At 39.6% G+C, this 21,222-nt stretch overlaps 1 protein-coding gene across 1 annotated transcript; it reads left to right on the forward strand.

Annotated features, from left to right (window-relative positions):
* Positions 1–2,937: 2,937 nt before the first annotated feature.
* NPY2R (neuropeptide Y receptor Y2) lies at positions 2,938–10,656 on the forward strand. The gene is made up of 2 exons (XM_025439225.3): positions 2,938–3,134; positions 7,514–10,656. The coding sequence occupies exon 2, from the start codon at positions 7,536–7,538 to the stop codon at positions 8,682–8,684; it is 1,149 nt and encodes a 382-aa protein (XP_025295010.1). The 5' UTR covers positions 2,938–3,134; positions 7,514–7,535; the 3' UTR covers positions 8,685–10,656.
* Positions 10,657–21,222: the final 10,566 nt, after the last annotated feature.

The following is a 21,222-nucleotide window of genomic DNA, read 5'->3' on the forward strand; positions in this document are numbered from 1 at the left end:
TTTTTTTTGGCCTGCACAGATCTGGCCCACCTGGGGGGCTTGACTTTTTAAGAATTAATTTCCTTCATTTAAAATTTGGAAGATTTTTTTAAGAATATGGATTTTTGTTCTCTTACAATGTCAGATCTGACAACCCGGAATTTAGATTTTTGCAGGGCAGCTCAGCGGAATCAGCAGCCTCCTCCTTCAGAAAAGGCATGTACTTTGGTGATTTCAGGGGTGTTGTAACGCCCCCACTCCCTAACAGATTAGCTGGCGTATGCATTTATGTCATTGGCCCCAGCCAGGTAGGCATCTGAGTTTGAGTCTGCTCCTTCTTTGAGGAAGAGTCAGCTTATATTCTTCTTACCTGTGGAATTGCCTGGGGAGCTAAATGATTTGACGGACATGAGGGAAATCAGGGAGCAATAATCCTGTCCTGTCTCAGTTTGGATTCATCCAGATTTCACCACTGCTTCCACAAACTTCCATCAGCATCTTGATAGGGCTTATTAGCATTCATCGGAGTGGTGCGGTGTTACCGTAGCACACAGCACATGCAATCAAAAGGCCTCAGGTGGACCCCAATGCACAAAAAGGTCACGAGTTAACTGCCAAAACTATCCTAGATAATATGACGCATGAGAACATAACTTTGATTTCAACAGATCAGCCTTTCATTCAGTTCCGTACTTTATTGGAACAGGGTCAAAGAGGTCATCTAGTCTCGGAGTTGCAGGCGAGACGTCTGTGTTTTCTAAGACGCGCACATGTCTGTATGGGAATAAGATAAATATTTGTGTAAGCCTGCTAGGCTGCCTTTGAAAGCCAGTTGTAATGGACGCAAAAATGTCTGCAGAATCAATGTCAGTGAAGTCAGCCGAGCCCTCCAAAGCTATTAATCTGTGCGCTCATCTGTGCTCCTGTGTTTTTGTGCTTGTTATTTCAAGCCATTCCTGCGCTCCTAAACTTGCAGCTCCTTGGTTCAGAGTTCACTCTTCCCAGGTGCAAACGTATTAGGAAGCCTTGAACTTGTTGCAGAAGATTACATGTGTGAGCATGGAACGTGAGCAAGGAATATTTGCCCAAGGTAAGTGATATCTACAAAAATATTGTAAGTAGGACTGTGTAGAACATCGTGGGTAGTTCCAGTTCTGTTCACTTTCATTTCTTGGTAATTGAAAAGCCCAGACTGCTTTGTCTTTTTTTTTTCTTTGTCTTATAAATAATTTCTATGCTCCTGTAGGCATAATTCTACATTAACCAGAAGATCAACGTCAGATTAGGCTGTGTAAAGACGCTTACATGTGCAATATCATCAGTGTGGGCGAGCCCAGGTAAGACTGAGAAGCCAATATTCTTCAGGGGTTGCCATACTAACATTTTTGAAGGGAATGTTATTTTGAGTTGTTTAACGAGTCCTCCTCCTTCTCCTCCTCCTCCTTCTTCCTCCTCTTCTTCCTTCTCCTTCTTCTTCCTTCTTCCCTTCTCCTCCTCTTCCTCCTTCTTCCTCCTCTTCTTCTTCCTTCTCCTTCTCCTTCTCTTCCTTCTTCCCTCTTCCCTCCTCCTCCTCCTTCTTCCTCCTCTTCTTCCTTCTCCTTCTTCTTCCTCCTTCCCTCTTCCTCCTCTTCCTCCTTCTTCCTCCTCTTCTTCCTTCTCCTTCTCATTCTCTTCCTTCTTCCCTCTTCCCTCCTCCTCCTCCTCCTTCTTCCTTCTCCTTCTTCCCTCTTCCCTAGTCCCTCCTCCTCCTCCTCCTTCTCCTTCTTCCCTCTTCCCTAGTCCCTCCTCCTCCTCCTCCTTCTTCCTTCTCCTTCTTCCCTCTTCCCTAGTCCCTCCTCCTCCTCCTCCTTCTTCCTTCTCCTTCTTCCCTCTTCCCTAGTCCCTCCTCCTCCTCCTCCTTCTTCCTTCTCCTTCTTCCCTCTTCCCTAGTCCCTCCTCCTCCTCCTCCTTCTTCCTTCTCCTTCTTCCCTCTTCCCTAGTCCCTCCTCCTCCTCCTCCTTCTCCTTCTTCCCTCTTCCCTAGTCCCTCCTCCTCCTCCTTCTTCCTTCTCCTTCTTCCCTCTTTCCTCCTCCTCCTCCTCCTCCTTCCTCTTTCTTTTTATGTCAGAGAAATTCCAAGAGAACTAGTGTGGCCACCCTCACTTCCGAAACGAAGACAGGTGCACAGAGGGAACGCGATGTGCGCAAACCTCAGCACAGGGTCCTCGGAGAGACTTTGGTTTCCAGTGTCAGGCCTGTGTTCCCCTAGCCCAGCCCGGCAGGCTCTGCGGCCCCCTCCAGAGATGAACAAGGGGAAGAGAGACCGACCGCTCGCAAACTTCTACGAGGAGGGGCTCTAAATAGGGTTTCTGGCAACGCCCCCGCTCCCTGAGCCAGCCGGGCTCGGGCATCCCCGGGGGGGGCGGGGGGGGCTCACGGGGCGCGGGCGGCTTGGGTCGCAGCCGAGGAGCGGAGCGAGGGACCGGGAGTCAGATTCCCGAGAAAGGCACAGCGTGTCGCCTGTCGCCGCTGCGTTCCCGTCCTACGGAGCTTCGCCCGGAGCCCGAGCGCACGACTCGCCAAGCGCCCGCCCGCGTTGGAGGGGACCCGCGGGGGCCTCGCCGGGGTCCGCAGGCGCCCCCGCCCCCCCCCCCCGGCTGCAGCAGCGCCAGCCCCGCCGCCCCGCAGCCCCGCGGCCCCGCCGCCCCGGGAGGAGACCCACAGAAGGCGGGGACACCCCTCCGCAGGCAGGTCGGGGGCTTCCTCGGGCCCCCGCGGCGCGGGACCGGCCTCCACGTCGGCCCCCTCGGGCGTCGCCTTCGCCGCGGACGTGCCCGGGCGGGGGAGCAGCCCCTCGGCGGGCCGTGGCTCGCGGGGCCGCGCGCTGGGCGGGGGCCGGGGCGGGGGCCGGGGCCGGGGGCGCAGACGCCCGGAGCTCGGTCCCCGCGGTCCCCGGGGAGGCGCCGAGGCCGCCGTTGCAGGCGCGGGCGGGGTCCGCGAGGGGGCGCGGGCTCGGACCGCGGGTAGTGCGCCGTCGCCCCGCACCTGCTGCACCTGCCGCACCTGCCGCACCTGCTCCTGTCCGGGGACCAGCCCCCGCCCGGCTGAGCCCCAACCCGGGGCACGTCCTGGGAACGAGGACCCGCCGGGACGAAGAGCTCTGGTTCTGACAAGAGGGTATGGCCGAGGTCTTCCATGAGTGACTTTTTTTTTTTCCCTCTCATTTAGGGTGAAGGTGGGGGTTGCGGGGAAACTATCACCATTTTCTACTTTAGCTCGAATGTTCCTTTGCTGCCGAGGGTTCTTCTTCTTTCCTTGACCTTTAGAGACAGGGCATCATCTTTTCCGGAGCAGCAGGTTGTTACCATTTCTGTCTGTCTGTCTCTCTTTTTAATTTAATTTTTTAATTTAATCAAAAGGAGGTCCTATTGGATTCTCCAGGGCTGTTCAAGAATAAGTACATCGTTTGTTTGTTAGTTTGTTTGTTGTACATTTGTTTTAAGCATTGGCTGGTTTTGCACCCGAAGGGCTTACCCACTGGGTCGGAGCATCTGGTGCACGAGAAGGAGGCAAAAGTAAAAGCTTTAAAACGTTGCGCAGTGGGGGGCACATCGGTCGAACTCGGTGAGATGACACGGACGATGCTGTTGGCAAGGGGGAGCCAGAAGCTCAGACACAGGGAAAAGTGATCCCTTACCAGACCCTTAGGTGAATATTTTCAACTTTCGGCTTAGGAAGCAGTCATGTCTTGCATGTGGCATTCTAAGAGTCCACTCCCCTCTCCCTAGGACTAAGTGTAAGGTGTGTGGTGTGATTTCTGGGTACCCCCCCCCCGCCCCCGGGAAACACTCCTGGAAGATTTTTGAGATTGTCAGGGGGTTAAGTCTCACTAAGGCCAACCTGCGGCAATAAGAGTCCTGTTGCAAAAAGCCCCGCAAATGTAAATAGAGCAGAAATTGGTTTCCCACTCAGGCAATTTGAAGTTCTGTACTTCTGAAAAAGGAAACTTGAAGTCCTTTTCCTGCTCTACAAACAAATATTTCTGTAACAGAAACTCTGAGGGTTCCCTTGTTCAAGAAAACTATACTATTCACAGTTCTTAACTGACTTGACTGATGATGATGCTTTCTATTGCCTTGTTTCAAAAAAAGGGTTACTTATCTTTTATTTTTTTTTTGTGCTTTTGGGGTTTTAATCAGTCAGTTTCCTCCATGCACTCCCTTTTCCTCTTCCACCTTTCCAGAAGCCCAATCATAAAATCATAAAATGATACATTCTCCGGGGAGAGCTCTGACCTGGCTGAAAGCCAGCAGCAGTGTGCTTGAGAACAGTGATTAGTGCCCATATGCAAATTGGCTGTGGATCAATAACCATTCCTGCAGAGAAGTTTAAATAAAGGGGCTCTGAAATAGAGAAAATAGAACTGAAAAGAAAAACCCGAATAAGTTAATACATAAACTAATATCCTTCTATCTCAGGCTTACTCTCAGTTTAGCTTGTGGCAAACCTCAAACCCAGACCTCGTGGAGTCTTGTTAATCCTGCTAATGAGTTGTCAGGATTGACTAATTGGGTTCTTTAAAGTCTCTTTTAGGTTAGGGAAATGGTATTGCCTATCAAATATACACTCCAAGATTTAAATGATTAGTTTCACTTTTTTTTTTTCTAACTTCTAGAGAATAGAGGCAAATAAAAGAGAGGGTCTAGGCTCCTTGCAACAAGCTATTTGAAATTTATGCAGACAGAACCAGACTATATCAGTAAAACAAATATATGAGTATATGGAAATCTCTCTGCAATAAGGCTCTTATAAGTGTGTGTGTGTGTGTGTGTGTGTGTGTGTGTGTGTGTGTGTGAGCTTTCCTTATGGTATATACTGACTGGAAGTTTTTAATGCTTTAATCAGAGATTGATTTAAGAGAGACCTTGGAACAGCTTTCTTGCAGAGGCAGTTACCTAAGAACCAGAAAATAAGCACAAGGACGTCATTATCAGTGCAAGGATTTCTGTAAAGACAATCAGCTTAAGGAAAGGAATTGTTGCTTTGTATTTTGCTGACTTCGAGTATTCAGTAAAATTATGCTTTCCTTTAGCTTCACATTTGTTTTGCCAAATTATTAAGTACAATTAATGTGTTAGATAGTGTGCTAAGAATTAAACAATGGATGGAACAGATCCAGTTTCTGTCCTGAAAGGGATTGCTGTGGTGGGGAGATAATTGCACTGTGGCTTGTGCTTCTTGCAATAGTAGAAGTGAACACAGATTGTTGGGATAACTGAGAGACTCCCAGTTCAGAGCAGGGAAAGCAGAGAGGCATGAGAAAAGCTGATGCATTGCTGGAATAGGAAGTAGTTTAGTATGACAGGAGATAACATATGTATTGACATGTCAGGAGAGATGAAGCCAGAGGATGGGCAGGGATGAGTTCAAGAAAAGTTTTGTATGTCATATAATGGAGTTGAGATTATCTTCTCTAGGCCAGTGGTATCACCCTACATGTGCAGAACCATCAGTGGGAGAACAAATTGATGAAAGCATGTATGCATGGTATCTATCAGCAGATCATGCAAAACAGAACCTATTTGAAAATGTAAGTCATGCAGAGACATGACTACACAAGTGATGGAAGCCAAACAGGGGATGCTGAGGCCACTCAAGGATTAGCAAGAGCAGAGAGTCGATAGTACCTCCAGCAAGGGGGACACAGGGAGTAAGGAGGTGGTGTGACCAAAGCCCAGAGACCAGGGCCATCCACTGGAAATAGAATCACTATGGACTAGTCCTGTGGGATCCAGAGCCACAGAACAGCTGCTGAGTCATTGTCCAGAGGAGAGAGGGAAGGAGAAGAATACAGGGGCTTCTCCCTTTCTCTGGCTTGTAAGTTCCTGCCAATGCCTCCTATGACCAAACTCAGGCAGCCTCCGGATGACTTGGGGGCCTGGAAATATAGTCTGTGAGAGTTAGCCCTCCAAGAGGAAGGGTAAGGGATGGAGCTGGGGGCCCAACCAGGCGTTGTTCTGTGGGCTGAATAAATATGACTCACCTACCAATGTAGGTAGATGCTATTATGATTAATAAAAACCAAATTTATTTAAAAGAGGTTCTGATGAATGGTAGCAGCCTTTTGTCATTATGACTGCATTCAGAACTTCTATGATGTTGGGCTCTGGATGTTTTTACAAGCTTGAAAAAGAGAATTTCCTATTTGAAACCAGGAGGCTACATTGTTTTAAGCCACCTGGAGACATGGGTGAAGTGATATGACCCCATCTGAGTTTCAGAAAGACAATTTTGATGTCACAGTAGGCTCTCTCTAGTCAAAGGTAAGAGCCTGCGAGTGAAGGCACTATCCTGTTGTCATTCTCTTTGGCACATACCCTGATTCCTGACATAGGTTTGTGAATGCTTGCTGAATGCATGTTAGAATAAGTGTAAGCATCACAAGGGCGGAGCCATCTGGCATTTTGCAGGTGCTCATTTATTATTGTTAAGTGAATGAATGAATGAAAGCAAGAGATGAGGAAGTGAAATAAGTCAGAAGACCAGTAGAGTAACTGTGGTAAGAAATCAAGAAGGACAAAATCAACATGGTAGAAATGATGGGGACCATCGAGAGAGGTCTGTAAGGTCAGGCCGAGGGTTCTCTTAGGTGTGGGAGCTAAAGGAGTTGACAAAGCCTAGGGTGGTTACCTACTTTTTAACTGTACATGGCGTAATCCATAGGGATAGCATTGACTGAGGTAGGGCATGCAGAAGGAAAAGTCTTGGTGAGTGCAACTGGGGAAGAAAAGGGTCAGAACTTTTATATTTAGAGGTCAGAGAGAAATATACTTCAGATTCAGACATATTTTTCGTATAGATCCTGTGTGGGATTCTGCTGCATGTCAGTAGGAAGTTGATTTCAGATCATAAAAAAAAATAAATAAATAAATAAATAAAAGCAACGGTTTTACACAGGCTGCCTATTTTTAACACTAACCCAAACACTAGAAGAAATGGCTCTGGAATGGAATCTACTCAGTTTATCTTAAATATGTTATACTTCCAAGGTCCCAACACCACGCAAAGGGTTATACTTCCAAGGTCCAGACACCATGCAAAGGGTTTTAATATTTTTCTCTTTTTTTGTGCAATTTTGTTGCTATATTTATAAACTGAAAGCAGTCAAGATATTGCAGATGATTTTTTATCTACCTTAAAATTAATTTGAAGAGTTTATAGGAGTTCTAAGATTAACTGGCAAAGTTTCTAACATTCATTCCACTTAAAAATAGATTGGCTCAATTGGGTAGCATTCTCACCGTACTACAGGTATTACATTTTACCATCATAATATACATTTCAGGGACCTGGTTTAATTCATCTATATTTGTGAATAGACTTATTAATGAGCCCGCTTTATTAAAATGTTAAACTACGTGCAATTTTAGGGATCAGGGGATAGATATTTTGAGTCCTAATCAAAATGAAACCATTCCATTTGTGACATTCCTTTGTGTCACTCTTGTGTTTTCCTTGTTCCATATTTCTTATTCTTCTTCTTTTTTTAATTATAGGTTCTTGTTCTAGTTGCTGAAAATGGGTCCAGTAGGTGCAAAAGCTGATGAGAACCAGACAGTGGAAGAAATGAAGGTGGAGAAGTATCATCCACGGCAAACCACTCCTAGAGGTGAGCTGGCCCCTGACCCTGAGCCAGAGCTTATAGACAGCACCATGCTGATTGAGGTACGAATTATCCTCATTTTAGCCTATTGCTCCATCATCTTGCTTGGGGTAATTGGAAACTCTTTGGTGATTCATGTGGTGATCAAATTCAAGAGCATGCGCACAGTAACCAACTTTTTCATTGCCAATCTGGCTGTGGCAGATCTTCTGGTGAACACCCTGTGCTTGCCATTCACTCTTACCTACACCTTAATGGGGGAGTGGAAAATGGGTCTTGTCCTATGCCACCTGGTACCCTATGCCCAGGGCCTGGCAGTACAAGTGTCCACCATCACCTTGACAGTAATTGCCCTGGACCGGCACCGTTGTATCGTCTACCACCTGGAGAGCAAGATCTCCAAGAGAATCAGCTTCCTGATTATTGGCTTGGCCTGGGGCATCAGTGCTCTGCTAGCAAGCCCCCTGGCCATCTTCCGCGAGTATTCTCTCATTGAGATTATTCCTGACTTTGAGATAGTGGTCTGTACAGAGAAGTGGCCTGGTGAGGAGAAGAACATCTATGGCACCATCTACAGTCTTTCTTCCTTGTTAATCCTGTATGTTTTTCCTCTGGGCATCATATCTTTTTCCTACACTCGTATCTGGAGTAAACTTAAGAACCACGTGAGCCCTGGAGCTGCCAGTGATCACTACCATCAGCGAAGGCAGAAAACCACCAAAATGCTGGTGTGTGTGGTGGTGGTGTTTGCGGTCAGCTGGTTGCCTCTCCATGCCTTCCAGCTTGCTGTCGACATTGACAACCAAGTCCTAGACCTGAAGGAATACAAACTCATCTTCACCGTGTTCCACATTATCGCCATGTGCTCCACCTTTGCCAACCCCCTCCTCTATGGCTGGATGAACAGCAACTATAGAAAGGCCTTCCTCGCAGCCTTCCGCTGTGAGCAGAGGTTGGATGCCATTCACTCCGAGGTGTCTGTGACATTCAAGTCTAAAAAGAACCTGGAAGTCAAAAAGAACCATGGCCCCAATGACTCTTTCTCAGAAGCTACCAACGTCTAAGGAAGCTCTGGTGTGAAGCTTGGTAGATGAATTCTGACCAGAGCCGTCAATCTGGTTGAGGAGGGCTCCCAGGTGCATCCTGATTTCCCATTTAAAGGAAGAAACAGAAGATCGAAGTGGAAGCATCTGCAGTGTAATCAGTGGAAATCTGGTTGGCAGAGGCTAGGTAAAAATACTCATATTCAAAGATACAGTGAACAGTTTGCCTCCAGTTGCTTGGTTGGTAGGTCAAAGTAAGAGTAAAAGCAGAGAGAAACACTTGGGCTATTTTCCAGAATGAAGGAAGCCTGAACGAGGAATTGGCATTTTCAGCATTGCTAAAAAGCGGTGGCTAGACAGGTTGCCCTTCAAATCTTATCAGGGCTTCGACCGGGGGTGATGTGCTGTTCACTGCCCCCCTCATCTGATGAAAGGACTACCCAAGATCAATTTCCCTAGGAAACTGAGGGCTGTTTGTTGTATTTTTTAATAAAATTATTCTTCCTATGGACTAATCCTTCAGAGAGCATTACCAATTATTTGAATGACTTTCAGGAAATAAGCTGAAATTTGCTAGATAATCAGTGTTTTGACCAGTGATGGGGGAAATCTTTAACACTCCACTAGCCAGTTGTTCTTGAAACCAAGTGCACGTTTAGTGAAAACTTGCTTCAATTTAGAATCGAAGGTGGAAATTCTCAGAATTGTAGAAATGCAAACTGTCACTTAGTTTCTCATTTCAAGTTGTGACTGCTTTCTATAGATACTATATACTATTTACATAGCAGAAGAGTTGTATACTCAAAACCTTTAATCACTGCTAATTGTTCTTTTTTTTTTTCTTTGAACATGTGCTTTCCTGTGTTGGGACTCAATCTGTCTTCACTAAAAATTAATACAGATTGGGAGATAATATTTTTGTGGCATTTTGCAACATTTTGTGGTTATTTGTAAATGGTTTTTGTATAGATACATACATAGCTCTAATGTGTTTACAGAACAGTGTAGTGTTGTTTTTTGAAATTCATCTTCCATGGACCCATTCAGAATTAGTAAAACAATATAATTTCATCAAAATGCAACCCATCAGGTAAGAAATATTAAAAACGTTGTATTCGTTCCACTTTGCAAACGTTCTATTGAGAACCAATTTCAACATAAATTATCCTCCTCTCAAAATAATTAGTTATGTATTTTGGATAACTTATGAATATATACATAATAAATTTTTACTGATAAATAAATAGTGGCGTGTAGATGCTACAGTGTTTTTCATTGAATGATTTTTGTGACTATTATTTTTATTTCAATAGTACCCAGCCAAAGATGTTAAAACCCTAGTACATTTATGAAAACTCATTGAGATGTTAAAATATTTGTACTCGTTTGGAGGCTGTTAAAGAAGTTTCATTATAATCATATTTTGTCAGTATGGCTGATTTTGTGAAAAATTTCTTAAATTTTAAAAAAGCTTCAATATAAATATTACATTTAGTTACAAACACTAACTTTATGAACTGGAGAGTTTCATTTTATGGATATATTTAAAATTCATACCATGGCTCTTGCTGAATTATTTCCAATGCCCTCTTGGAATACTGAAAAAGAATGGAAACAGTGGAAGACTAATTAAGAAGAAAACAAAAAATAATATACACGTAATATATCGTGAATGGAGGAATTGATTTTTCTGTTGGACTTGACATAACTGTTCAAGAAGAAGCTTTTTGTCCTCTAAATAGGAGTTACTTTGCTTAAGATGCTAATAGATAACTGTGGTTAAAGGTTTTTTTTTCCCCCTCTGGGAGAATTCTTACCTTGTAGGTAATGTGTATGTATTGTATCACTAGTTGTAGTAGTAAATTATTAGAATCTAATTAATGATCCAATTAATATATGTGATCTAATTAATTCTGTTAACTCATTAACAAAATATCTTTTTATGTAGTGATTTTCATCTGTTGAAATAAAAGACTTTGGGAAATTAGAGAAATTGTATGATTTTTATTTTATTTGTATTTTTAAAAAGACTGTACTTACTTATTTGACAGAGAGAGACACAAAAGGGGGGAGCAGCAGAGGGAGATGGAGAAGCAGGCTCTCTGCTGAGCAGGGACCCTGATGGAAGGCTCGATTCCCAAACCTTGGGATCATGACTGGAGCCGAAGGAAGAAGCTTAACAAACTGAGCCACACAGACACCCCATGTGTGATATTTTATATCAGAGTTTCTGTACAAGATGAAATAGTAAGCTTTTGACACAACCAACAAAAGGAAAATAGTGGTGAGTCCTAGACAATTTAGCTCTCTTTTCTTCCTGTGCATGAACGTGAGTCAATGGGTTCACTCTTATGGCTGCAATTATAGTCCCTATTTTGACAGTGTTTGAATCTAAGACCAGACTTTCTTCCAGACTTCAAACCCTTCAATCAGCTGACTTGACATATCCACATGGGTGTCTCATCAGAGGGTTAAATCCAGCATGTCTATAACAGAACCTGCTATTTTGATCCGCACCTCACTTCCTCTCCACTTGTATTTCTTTCCTAATCATAATGCTGCTATCCATCTAGTTCCCCAAAGCCTTACATTTTGGAGTCACCCTTGACTCTTAGGTTTCTTTATCACACAGGTCCAATCAATTCCCACATTTTGTTGTAATTCCTAGATGTTGCTTGAATCAATTCATTTTTCTTCATCCCTGTGCTCCCCACCATAGTTCAGGTTGTGATTATCTTCCCAGAGTGGTATTATCTCTCATCTGTTTTAATTTTGCAGCTTCCTAATTGGTCTCTCTATATCCGGTGATCTTCCTATCCAATTTTTACCCACTAGCCAGAGTGATTTTTAAAAACCCAAATTTTATCAAATCAACCTTTGATGAAAACTCTTCTATGTCTTCATCATTCTAATGATGAAGTCAAAATCTTTTTATGACTTGGAAAGCTGTTTAGTATCTGATTCTATTTATATGTTTTATCCCCTGCAAATTATTTTTCTATAATCTTTGCTGCTAGGTTTTAAGCATATGAGGGCAGGGGACAGGGACCGTTTAATCATTGTGGTACCACAGGTACTTGCAGGTTCTAGCACCAATCAGTGATCAGTAAATATCCCTCAAAGAACCTGAGTCGATGAGTCAAATATATATTAAAGCCAGTATTTGAAGATAGATCTATAAGACTATAAATCATAAGCTTTTACCAGTTTTGTTATACAATTTATAGGAAACCAAGGTTTTAGCCATGCAGGATGGAGTGAAGATGCATATGTTTTCAGGATTAGGTTTTTTTTTTTTTTTTTTTTTGAAGGCCATTAAGTATAGACACTTGCATAATTGGAAAGGGCTCTGTACATATGCTCCATTTAAGGTTTCCTCAAAATTATCTAGAACCTTGCATAAAGGAAGCATGGAAGGGTCAGTGAACTATACTAAAAAGAGTTATGATTCAGATAGCTAAAAAGAAGCCATGCTAGGTATTTCCAGCAAAAAGTCATTTAATACAAAAAATTAAAATTTTGCAAAACCACTTGAAGAGCTAGAGAAGTGAAGGTGAGGAAATTGAAGAAGCTGACATTGAAGAAACTGGGAAGTGCAAAATTAAATGAAACCACTACTAATGCCTACAACAGAGAGTGGACAATGCACAGGAAAGAGTACAGATTTATATATTAAAATGTTATTACCTCCTAATGTCTATTGATATATTAATGGACACACACACACACAATGGAATATTACTCAGCCATAAAAAATAATGAAATTTTGCCATTTGTGACGATATGGATGGACCCAACATGGATGGGTATTATGATGTCAGAGAAAGACAAATATCATATGATTTTACTTTTATATGGACTCTAGCAAATAAAACAAACAAATAAAAAGCAAGAGCAGACCCAGAAATACAGAGAACAGACGGTTGCCAGAGGGGAGGGTGGTGGAGATGGGCAAAATGGGTGAAGGGGATGGGAGGTGCAGGCTTCCAGTTATGGAGTGGAATAAGTCAAGGGGCTAAAAAGTATAGTATAGGGAATATGGTCAATGTTTTTTTTTTTAAGATTATTTATTTATTTGAGAGAGAGAGCATGAGAGATAGCAGGAGAGAGAGAGCACAAACATGGGGGAAGGGTAGAGGAAGAAGCAGACTCCCTGACCAGCAGGAAGCCCAATGTGGGACTCAATCCCAGGACTCTGGGATCATAACCTGAGACAAGGGCAGATACTTAACCAACTGAGCCACCCAGGTGCTCAATGGTCCATCATTTTGTAATTTTTTTCTTTTGTGACAGATGGTAGATACACTTATGGTGAGCACAGCATAACATATAGACTTGTCCAAGCACTGTGTTGTACACCTGAAACTAATGTAGTATGTGTCAACTATATTTCAGTTCAAAAAATCTTACTGCCTCCTGCTAAGCCCATAATCCTGCCCACCCCTACCATAGACTCAATAATTCCTTTTGCTTCTCTTTTGCTTTCCAAAATTCATGTGAGTATCTCTCATTTGTGGAATATAACTCTAGCCTTGCTGGTAGGGATTTTGGGGGAATGTAGTTCTTAGGTTTCTATCCCCTGAGATACAGGGAGAGCATGGAGGGGAGAATATGTTGTCTAATTGCTGTCAGACAATCTGGCAATCTTGAGAATTGCCCAAATGGTGTAATTTCTAGTTTCAACCTCATTCTCTCCTTCTTAATGCTTTTTTGGGTCTTTCAGAGTTTTTCGGTGATGCAGGTTGACTGTATCTTTTTTTTTTCATTTTCTGTTTTCAAAGCCAATGTGTTAAAGATACTCTTTAAAACTGTTCCATTAGCACAAATGAACTGACAAGCAAAGTATAAGGAAAGACCTTTTTCTTCCCCCTATGGTAGGTTGATTGGAATGGAGGAAGAAAGAATTATATCAAGACTTAATGATTTAAAAACCACAGGAGAATATAAATTATGGATTAACTTCCTTGGATGAGCAAAGGAAATGATGCCTCAGGGAGAAAATAATCTTTAACATATTCAAGTTAATAAGGGATGAAATATGAATGTATATGGCAACAAAAGACGAAGGATTCACTTCTCTGTAGGAAAACACAGAACCCTAAAGAAACAACACAAAGATAAAGAGAATGCAAACATCTTCGTGATCATGTCTAATGACATCAAACAAAGGTAGGAATTTTTTTCAACAAATGCTTACTAAAGATTGATTTGTGAGGATTTATAAAAGATACCTGTTAGGTCATTGACCTGTTTTCTGCAGTGGTACACTAGTCGGATGTTCACAGACTTCACAGCCTGTCCAGGATATGGGTGAGGCCATAGGAGAGGTGGACTGTGGATTAAATAATTCACATGTTATTTGTAACTCCAGCTTTCTTGTTAGTTCATGAATATGTAACTGAATAGAAGTCAATGAAAATGATTAACGCTGAATCTAGTCTCCTTTTTAAATCATTGCCAAGTTTTGCCACTTTAACAGATCACTTGCCAAACATCACATAGCTGATCATGATACAGGCATGTGGAGTCACATTAAAGTTTAAAAATGCTGCTTTATCCTTGCAAGAAAAGGGAAAAAATAATGAGTATTTTTTGTCATTATATTCTAAGCATGAAACAGATGATTAGAGTCTAGAGTATTATACTTTAAAAAAACAAGTTCCAACAGCTATTTTCCAAGTGGATGTAATTAGAGAGTATGGATGGAATTTTGGAACTGTCAATATTATGATGTGGTGCTACTTTTATGCAAAACATAGTTGAGCATATACATTGAGCAGTTTTGCTACTAGCGCTAATCATTTGTACTGATATATTCACCGTATCTTTAAAAAATACACTTTGCCCACCAACACATTCTTAAAGATGTGTGACTGTGCATTTATGTCATCCTTGCAGAGAACTCATGGTATTAAACAAATTAATATCACTTCTTATAGTAGGTTCTGTCCTATTTTGTCCCTCACATAGTTTCTTTCTCCTATAATCCTAGAATTCTCCTCCCCATTTCTGTTTTCCACTGCCAGAGACTGGCTGGAAGGACCAGTGAGGCCAGTGGGTTCCAAGGAGTGGGTAATATATTCCATAATGTACAAGAGGCCCATAGATGAATCTACATCAGACAAGGCTTGGAGCTGAAGCTAGAAAGGTCAGAGCAACACCCAAGTCCAAGGGAGCGGTGTCTTAAAGGAGTCATAGAAGTCATAGAACTAAGTGACAGCATCTGGGCAGGGATTGGATCAAGCAGGAACCAGGAATGCTGAAACAAGAGGGAAGCAGGAACAAAGTAATGGCTGTACCACTGGATCTGTAACGCTGCAGGATCTGATCCTGGAGCAAGGTGGAAAATCTTAGATACGCATCTCTTTACATGGATTGTGTATACTTAGGAGATCAATACTAACTCTTTTATTTATTTTTTACATTTGTTTCTATTTAAGTTCAATTTGCCAACATAGAGCATAACACCCAGTGCTCATCCCATCAAGTGCCCTCCTCAGTGCCTGTCACCCAGTTATCCTATCCCCCAATCCCCTTCCACAACCCTTTGTTTCCCAGAGTTCAGAGTCTCTCATGGTTTGTCTACCTCTCTAATTTTTTCCCACTCAGTTCCCTTCCTTTCCCCTATAATCCCTTTCACTATTTCTTATATTCCATGTATGAGTGAAACCATATTTTTGTCCTTCTCCAATTGACTTACTTCACTCAGCATAATACCCTCCAGTTCCATCCACGTCGAAGCAAATGGTGGGTATTTGTCCTTTCTGATGGCTGAGTATCCATTGTATATATGGACCACATCTTCTTTATCCATTCGTCTGTCAAAGGACATCGTGGCTCCTTCCACAGTTTGACTCTTGTGGACATTGCTGCTATAAACATCGGGGTGCAGGTGTCCCGGCGTTTCATTGCATCTGTATCTTTGGGGTAAATCCCCAACAGTGCAATTGCTGGGTCGTAGGGCAGGTCTATTTTTAACTCTTTGAGGAACCTCCACACAGTTTTCCAGAGTGGCTGCACCAGTTCCCATTCCCACCAACAGTGTAAGACGGTTCCCTTTTCTCCGCAATCTCTCCAACTTTTGTGGTTTCCTGCCTTGTTAATTTGCCCCATTCTCACTGGTGTGAGGTGTTATCTCGTTGTGGTTTTGATTTGTATTTCCCTGATGGCATGTGATGCGGAGCATTTTCTCATGTGCTTGTTGGCCATGAGTATGTCTTCTTTGGAGAAATGTCTGTTCATATCTTCTGCTCATTTCATGATTGGATTTTTTTTTGTTTCTTGGGTGTTGAGTTTGATGAGTTCTTTATAGATCTTGGATACTAGCCCTTTATCTGATATGTCATTTGCAAATATTTTCTCCTATTCTTTTAGTTAGTAGGTTGTCTTTTAGTTTTGTTGACTGTTTCTTTTGCTGTGCAGAAGCTTTTTATCCTGATGAAGTCCCAATAGTTCATTTTTGTTTTGTTTCTCTTGCCTTCATGGATGTATCTTGCAAGAAGTTGCTGTGGCCAAGTTCAAAAAAGTTGCCTGTGTTCTCCTCTATGATTTTGATGGAATCTTGTCTCACATTTAGATCTTTCAATGATTTTGAGTTTATCTTTGTGTATGGTGTAAGAGAATGGTCCAGTTTCATTCTTCTGCACGTGGAGTCCAATTCTCCCAACACCATTTATTGAAGAGACTGTCCTTTTTCCAGTGGATATTCTTTCTTGCTTTGTAGAATATTATTGATCATAGGGTTGAGGGTCCATTTCTGAGTTCTCTATTCTGCTTCATGGATCTATGTGTCTACCGACTCTTTTTAATTAAAATCACCTGCAAGCTCTCATAACTCTCTAGAAGGAAACATTTTAATTTAATTATTGATTGTTTTAATAGCTGGGAGTTTGTTCATTCAATAAATAATTACATAATAAGTTTATTGAGCCTCTGAATAGTAAATTCTTATGATAATTGTTTCCTGCTTTTTACCAGGTAGAGATTAGTTGTATGTGAGGGAGCGCTGTAGTGAGTGTTTGCTGTTGTCATGCAAAAGACCCCTAGTAATCTCCTGTTTGCATGCGTTGAGTAGATCAAATGGATACCAACTCACTGGAAGATTCCCTGAATTTCTGCAGCATTGCTGAAATCCTAACCAGCCCTAACACTCAGAATTAAACCCCTACTATTTTCTATTTTAATTAAAATAAAATGTACAGTTATATGCACAGATTTAGGTATATAATTCTGAGTTGTGACAAGATATACACATATGTGATCATTTACCTCGTCAAGAGATAGACATTTCATCACTTCATGTCCACTTCCAACCAATCTCCACCCCACCCTGATAGCAACTATTGTGCTGATTTGTGTCACCATAGATTAATTTGTCTCCTTCAACTTTGTACACTTGGAGCCATAAACTATGCATTGTTTTGTATCTGGCATCTTTACATAATACAATGATTTGGCAATTCACCTATGTTTGTGTGTGTGTATCTTTAATTCATTCTTATTTTATTGCTGGGTCACATTCATTTGTGTGAGTCTGCTACAAATTATTTATCCATTCTCTTTATATATGTTTGGATTATTTGAAGTTCTTAGCCTTTAAGGATATATCTGCTATGAATATTATTTACTAAGTCCTTTTGTAGAGATATATTTTTATGTTCCTTAAAAAATTCTAAAAATGTAGCTGAATCACTAGGTCATAGAGTAGATATATAGTGAATGTTATGAGAAATAGCTAATGCATTTCCCAAATGATTACTCTCCCACTTGAAATGTTTGAGAGATCCAAGTTGTTCCACACTTTGTAACATTCGATGATGTTATTGTTTTTAATTTTTTCCATTGCAGTGGAAATCCAATTGTGCTTTTGATTTGCATTTCTCTGATGACTAATGATGTTGATCGCTTCTTGATATGCTTATTCGTCATTCATAGATCTTCTTTAGAGAAGTATTTGTTTACATCAATTGCCCATTATGTAAAATTGGATTTAATAGTCTGCTGTTGTTTTTTTATTGAGTTGTAATGTGGCTTTATAAATTTTGTATATATATATATATATATATATATATATATATAATATAATCTGTATATATTCTCCCAGATACATGTATTACAAATATTTTTTCCCAGGCTGGGAAAAAGTTTAATTTTAATTAAGTGCAATTTATCATTTTTTTCTTTTAAGGTTGTTTTTTTTTTTGTGTGTGTTCTCCCTGAGAGATCTTTGTCTACCTTTAGGCCAGAAAGATATTCTGTGCTTTCTATAGTTTTAATTTTCATATCTATGATTTGTCTCAATTAATGTTTGAATTTGCGTTGAATTTGCATTTATTTACTTTTAATATATTTATTCAGTTCCCCTGACACTAGTCATTTAAAAGGTTTTATTTTGCTACAGGGAATTACCCTAGCATTTTTGCTAAAAATCCATGACTGTTTACGTTTGAAACTATTTCTGGCTATTTTATTCTTTTGCTCTATTTGTTTATCCTTATATGAATTTCTTTATATAAGGATATCACTGGATATCTTAAGAATCTGATAATTATGTCTGCCAAATTTGTTCTTTTTGCAATATTAGTTTGGTTATTCTCAGGTCTTTGTATTTTCATGTGAAATTTAGAACTAGCTTGTTGACTTCTATAGAAAAATACTCTGGCATGATTGAGATTATAGTAACTATATAGATCAATTTAAGGAGAACTGACCTAACAACATTGTCTTTCAATACCTGATCTTCATTTATTTATGTACTTTAATTTCTCTTAGTATTTTATTCTTTTCAGCCTAGTTGTCTAACATATCTTTTGTTAAATTAATCAAGTATTTTATGCTTTTAGATGCCATTAAAATTGGAATTGTTTTTTAATGTCATGTCCCAGCTAGGCATTGCTAGAATACAAATAATTTTTGTTTTTTTGACTTTAAAACTTCACTTACTAATTATAACAATGTTTCCAAATTCCTTAAGGCTTTCTGTGTAAATAGCTATATCTTTTGTGAATGAAGATAGTTTTTATTCTTTTTGCTAAATCTTACTGCTATTTATTTCATTTTCTTCCATTATTGCACTGGGTAGGACTTCTAATAAAATGGTGAATAGATGTGTTATAGTGAATATCTCTGATTTGTTTTCAACCTGTAGGGATGATTGGGTTTGGAACATTTGATATTTGCCAATTAAGTATGATAACCCTAGGGTTTTTTTATGGATAACTTTTATCAGGTTAAGGAAATTATCTTCTATTCGTTGTTTGTTAAAATTCTTTTTTAAAAATTATCTATGAGTTTTGAATTTTCTCAGATAATTTTTCTGCATCAATGAATTGCCTTTGTATGTTAATATTATGAGTTACACTGATTGAGTTTTAAACGTAAAATCAACCTTACATTCCTAGTATAACTCTCACATGAGTTTGATGTATTATCTTTTTTTAATGTATTCTTTAAACCACTTTGTTAATACTTTGTGGAAGATTTTTACATCTATGTTTATAAACAATATTGGTATATATAATTATTTTCTTGTAAATTCAGTCAAGTTTGCATATCAGTATTAAGGTGGTCTCATCAGATATTTTGGATACTGTTCCCTTCTCTTCTAATTCCTATGGGATTAATATTTCTTTCTTAAATGTTTGATAGAATTCATCAATGGAATCATCTGAGCTTAGAGTTTTTCTTGTGGGAAAGTTTTCTTTAAATTTCAAATTCAATATCTATAGTAAATATTGAACTGTACTTATTTTTTCTTAGATTGATTTTGGTATATCATATCTTTCAAGGAATTTGTTCCTTTCATCTAAGCTGTTGAATTTTATTTTACATTAAATTAGTTTTAATATTCCCTAAACCTTCTAATTTCTGCTAGATGTATATTGACATCCTTTCTTTAATTCTTGATTAAGTTTCTCTCTTTCTCCTCCTTGATTATTTCTGTTAAAGGTTTACCAATTTTATTAATCTTTTCAAAACTCTAACCTTTGGCTTTGATAATTGTTTTGGTTGTTTTCATGTTTCCATTTCACTGATATATGCCATTATTGAAAGTTCACATAAAGATGAGTGAGCTCAAAGCCATTGCCATATAAATTACCCAAAAGGAAACCCAAAAGAGAAAAGAAATTATAACATGTAAAGGGAGTCAATGATCTGTAATCAGTAGGACAACTTAAAGTGGCCTGATATATGTGTAGTGGTGTCAGCAAAGAAATGGAGGAGAGAAGACATATTTGATGTAATGGCTGAAAATTTTTCAAAAGTTATAGATAACAATCCAATAAGAGATAATATCAACTCTCAAAAATACTCGAGAATCCAAAAGATTACAAACAAAGATAGAAAACAGAAACAATACCATATGGGAAAAATAGAAAACAAATAGCAGAATAACTTTGATCCAACCTCATCAGTAATCATGTTAAATGTAAACAGCCTAAGCACTCCAATTTAAAAGGCAGAGATTGTCAGATTGGATATAAAAGCAAGACTTAATTGTATGATATCAAACTATTCTAAATACAGAAGCGATTCTATAAAATATTAAACTTATGATTAAAACACAGAATGTAAATGTTATAACTCTTATTAATATAGAAATAATTCTATGATACAAAAACTGGGAGAGGATATGAAGGTAAGGTAGAGGAAACTGGAAGTGCACTAATTAATTTTATTATAATGGTACTTCAATTGATAACTTCAAAAACTGCTAAATAAACCTATAAAACTTCAAATATAATAATTAAATATATAAATAAAAATAGTATAGAAATGACCAAATTTTAGTGTGTATGTCTCTGATTGATATTTATTTATTTATTTTTAAAAGATTTTATTTATTTATTCATGAGAGACACAGAGAGAGAGAGAGAGAGAGAGACGGAGACAGAGATAGAGACACAGGCAGAGGGAGAAACAGGCTTTATATGAGGATCCCGATGTGGGACTTGATCTCGGGACCCCAGGATCACACCCTGGGCTGAAGGCAGGTGCTAAACTGCTGAGCCACCCTGGGATCCCCCTCTGGTACTTTTTAAAATGTTTATTCTCAGGTCTTATTTGAAAAGATTCTAATTCAGGTTTTTGGTCTGGGCTTAGGAATATGCCTTTTAAACAATTATCTTTAGTATAATTGGGATGTAGGTGATGTCTTTGTGTCACACTAAAAAATAATATTCAGGTTTGATAAGCTAAGCAAAATGTGGTAGTAGGAGGGAAAGATGAAGAGTGGGAATAAGGATAAGTCCTTTAAAATAAACTGTATATTAATATCCCTCATGAGGATAAATAAAAATGTTCTAAACAAAACTTTAGCAATAGAACCCAATAATTTATTTTAAAAGAAAATACATCATGATCTACCAGAGTTTGTTTGATTTCACATTAAATAATCAATAAATGTTATTTACTATATTAACAAACTAAAAAAAAAAATCATCTTAACAGACACATATAAAACATGTGACAAAACAAAATACTCATTTCTGATTTAAAAGAAAGTAATATGGAGTACCTAGGTGGCTCAGTGGTTGAGTATCTGCCTTTGGCTCTGGTT

This window comes from Canis lupus, chromosome 15 (assembly GCF_003254725.2).
Source record: "Canis lupus dingo isolate Sandy chromosome 15, ASM325472v2, whole genome shotgun sequence".
In the NCBI taxonomy this organism is placed as follows: domain Eukaryota; kingdom Metazoa; phylum Chordata; class Mammalia; order Carnivora; family Canidae; genus Canis; species Canis lupus.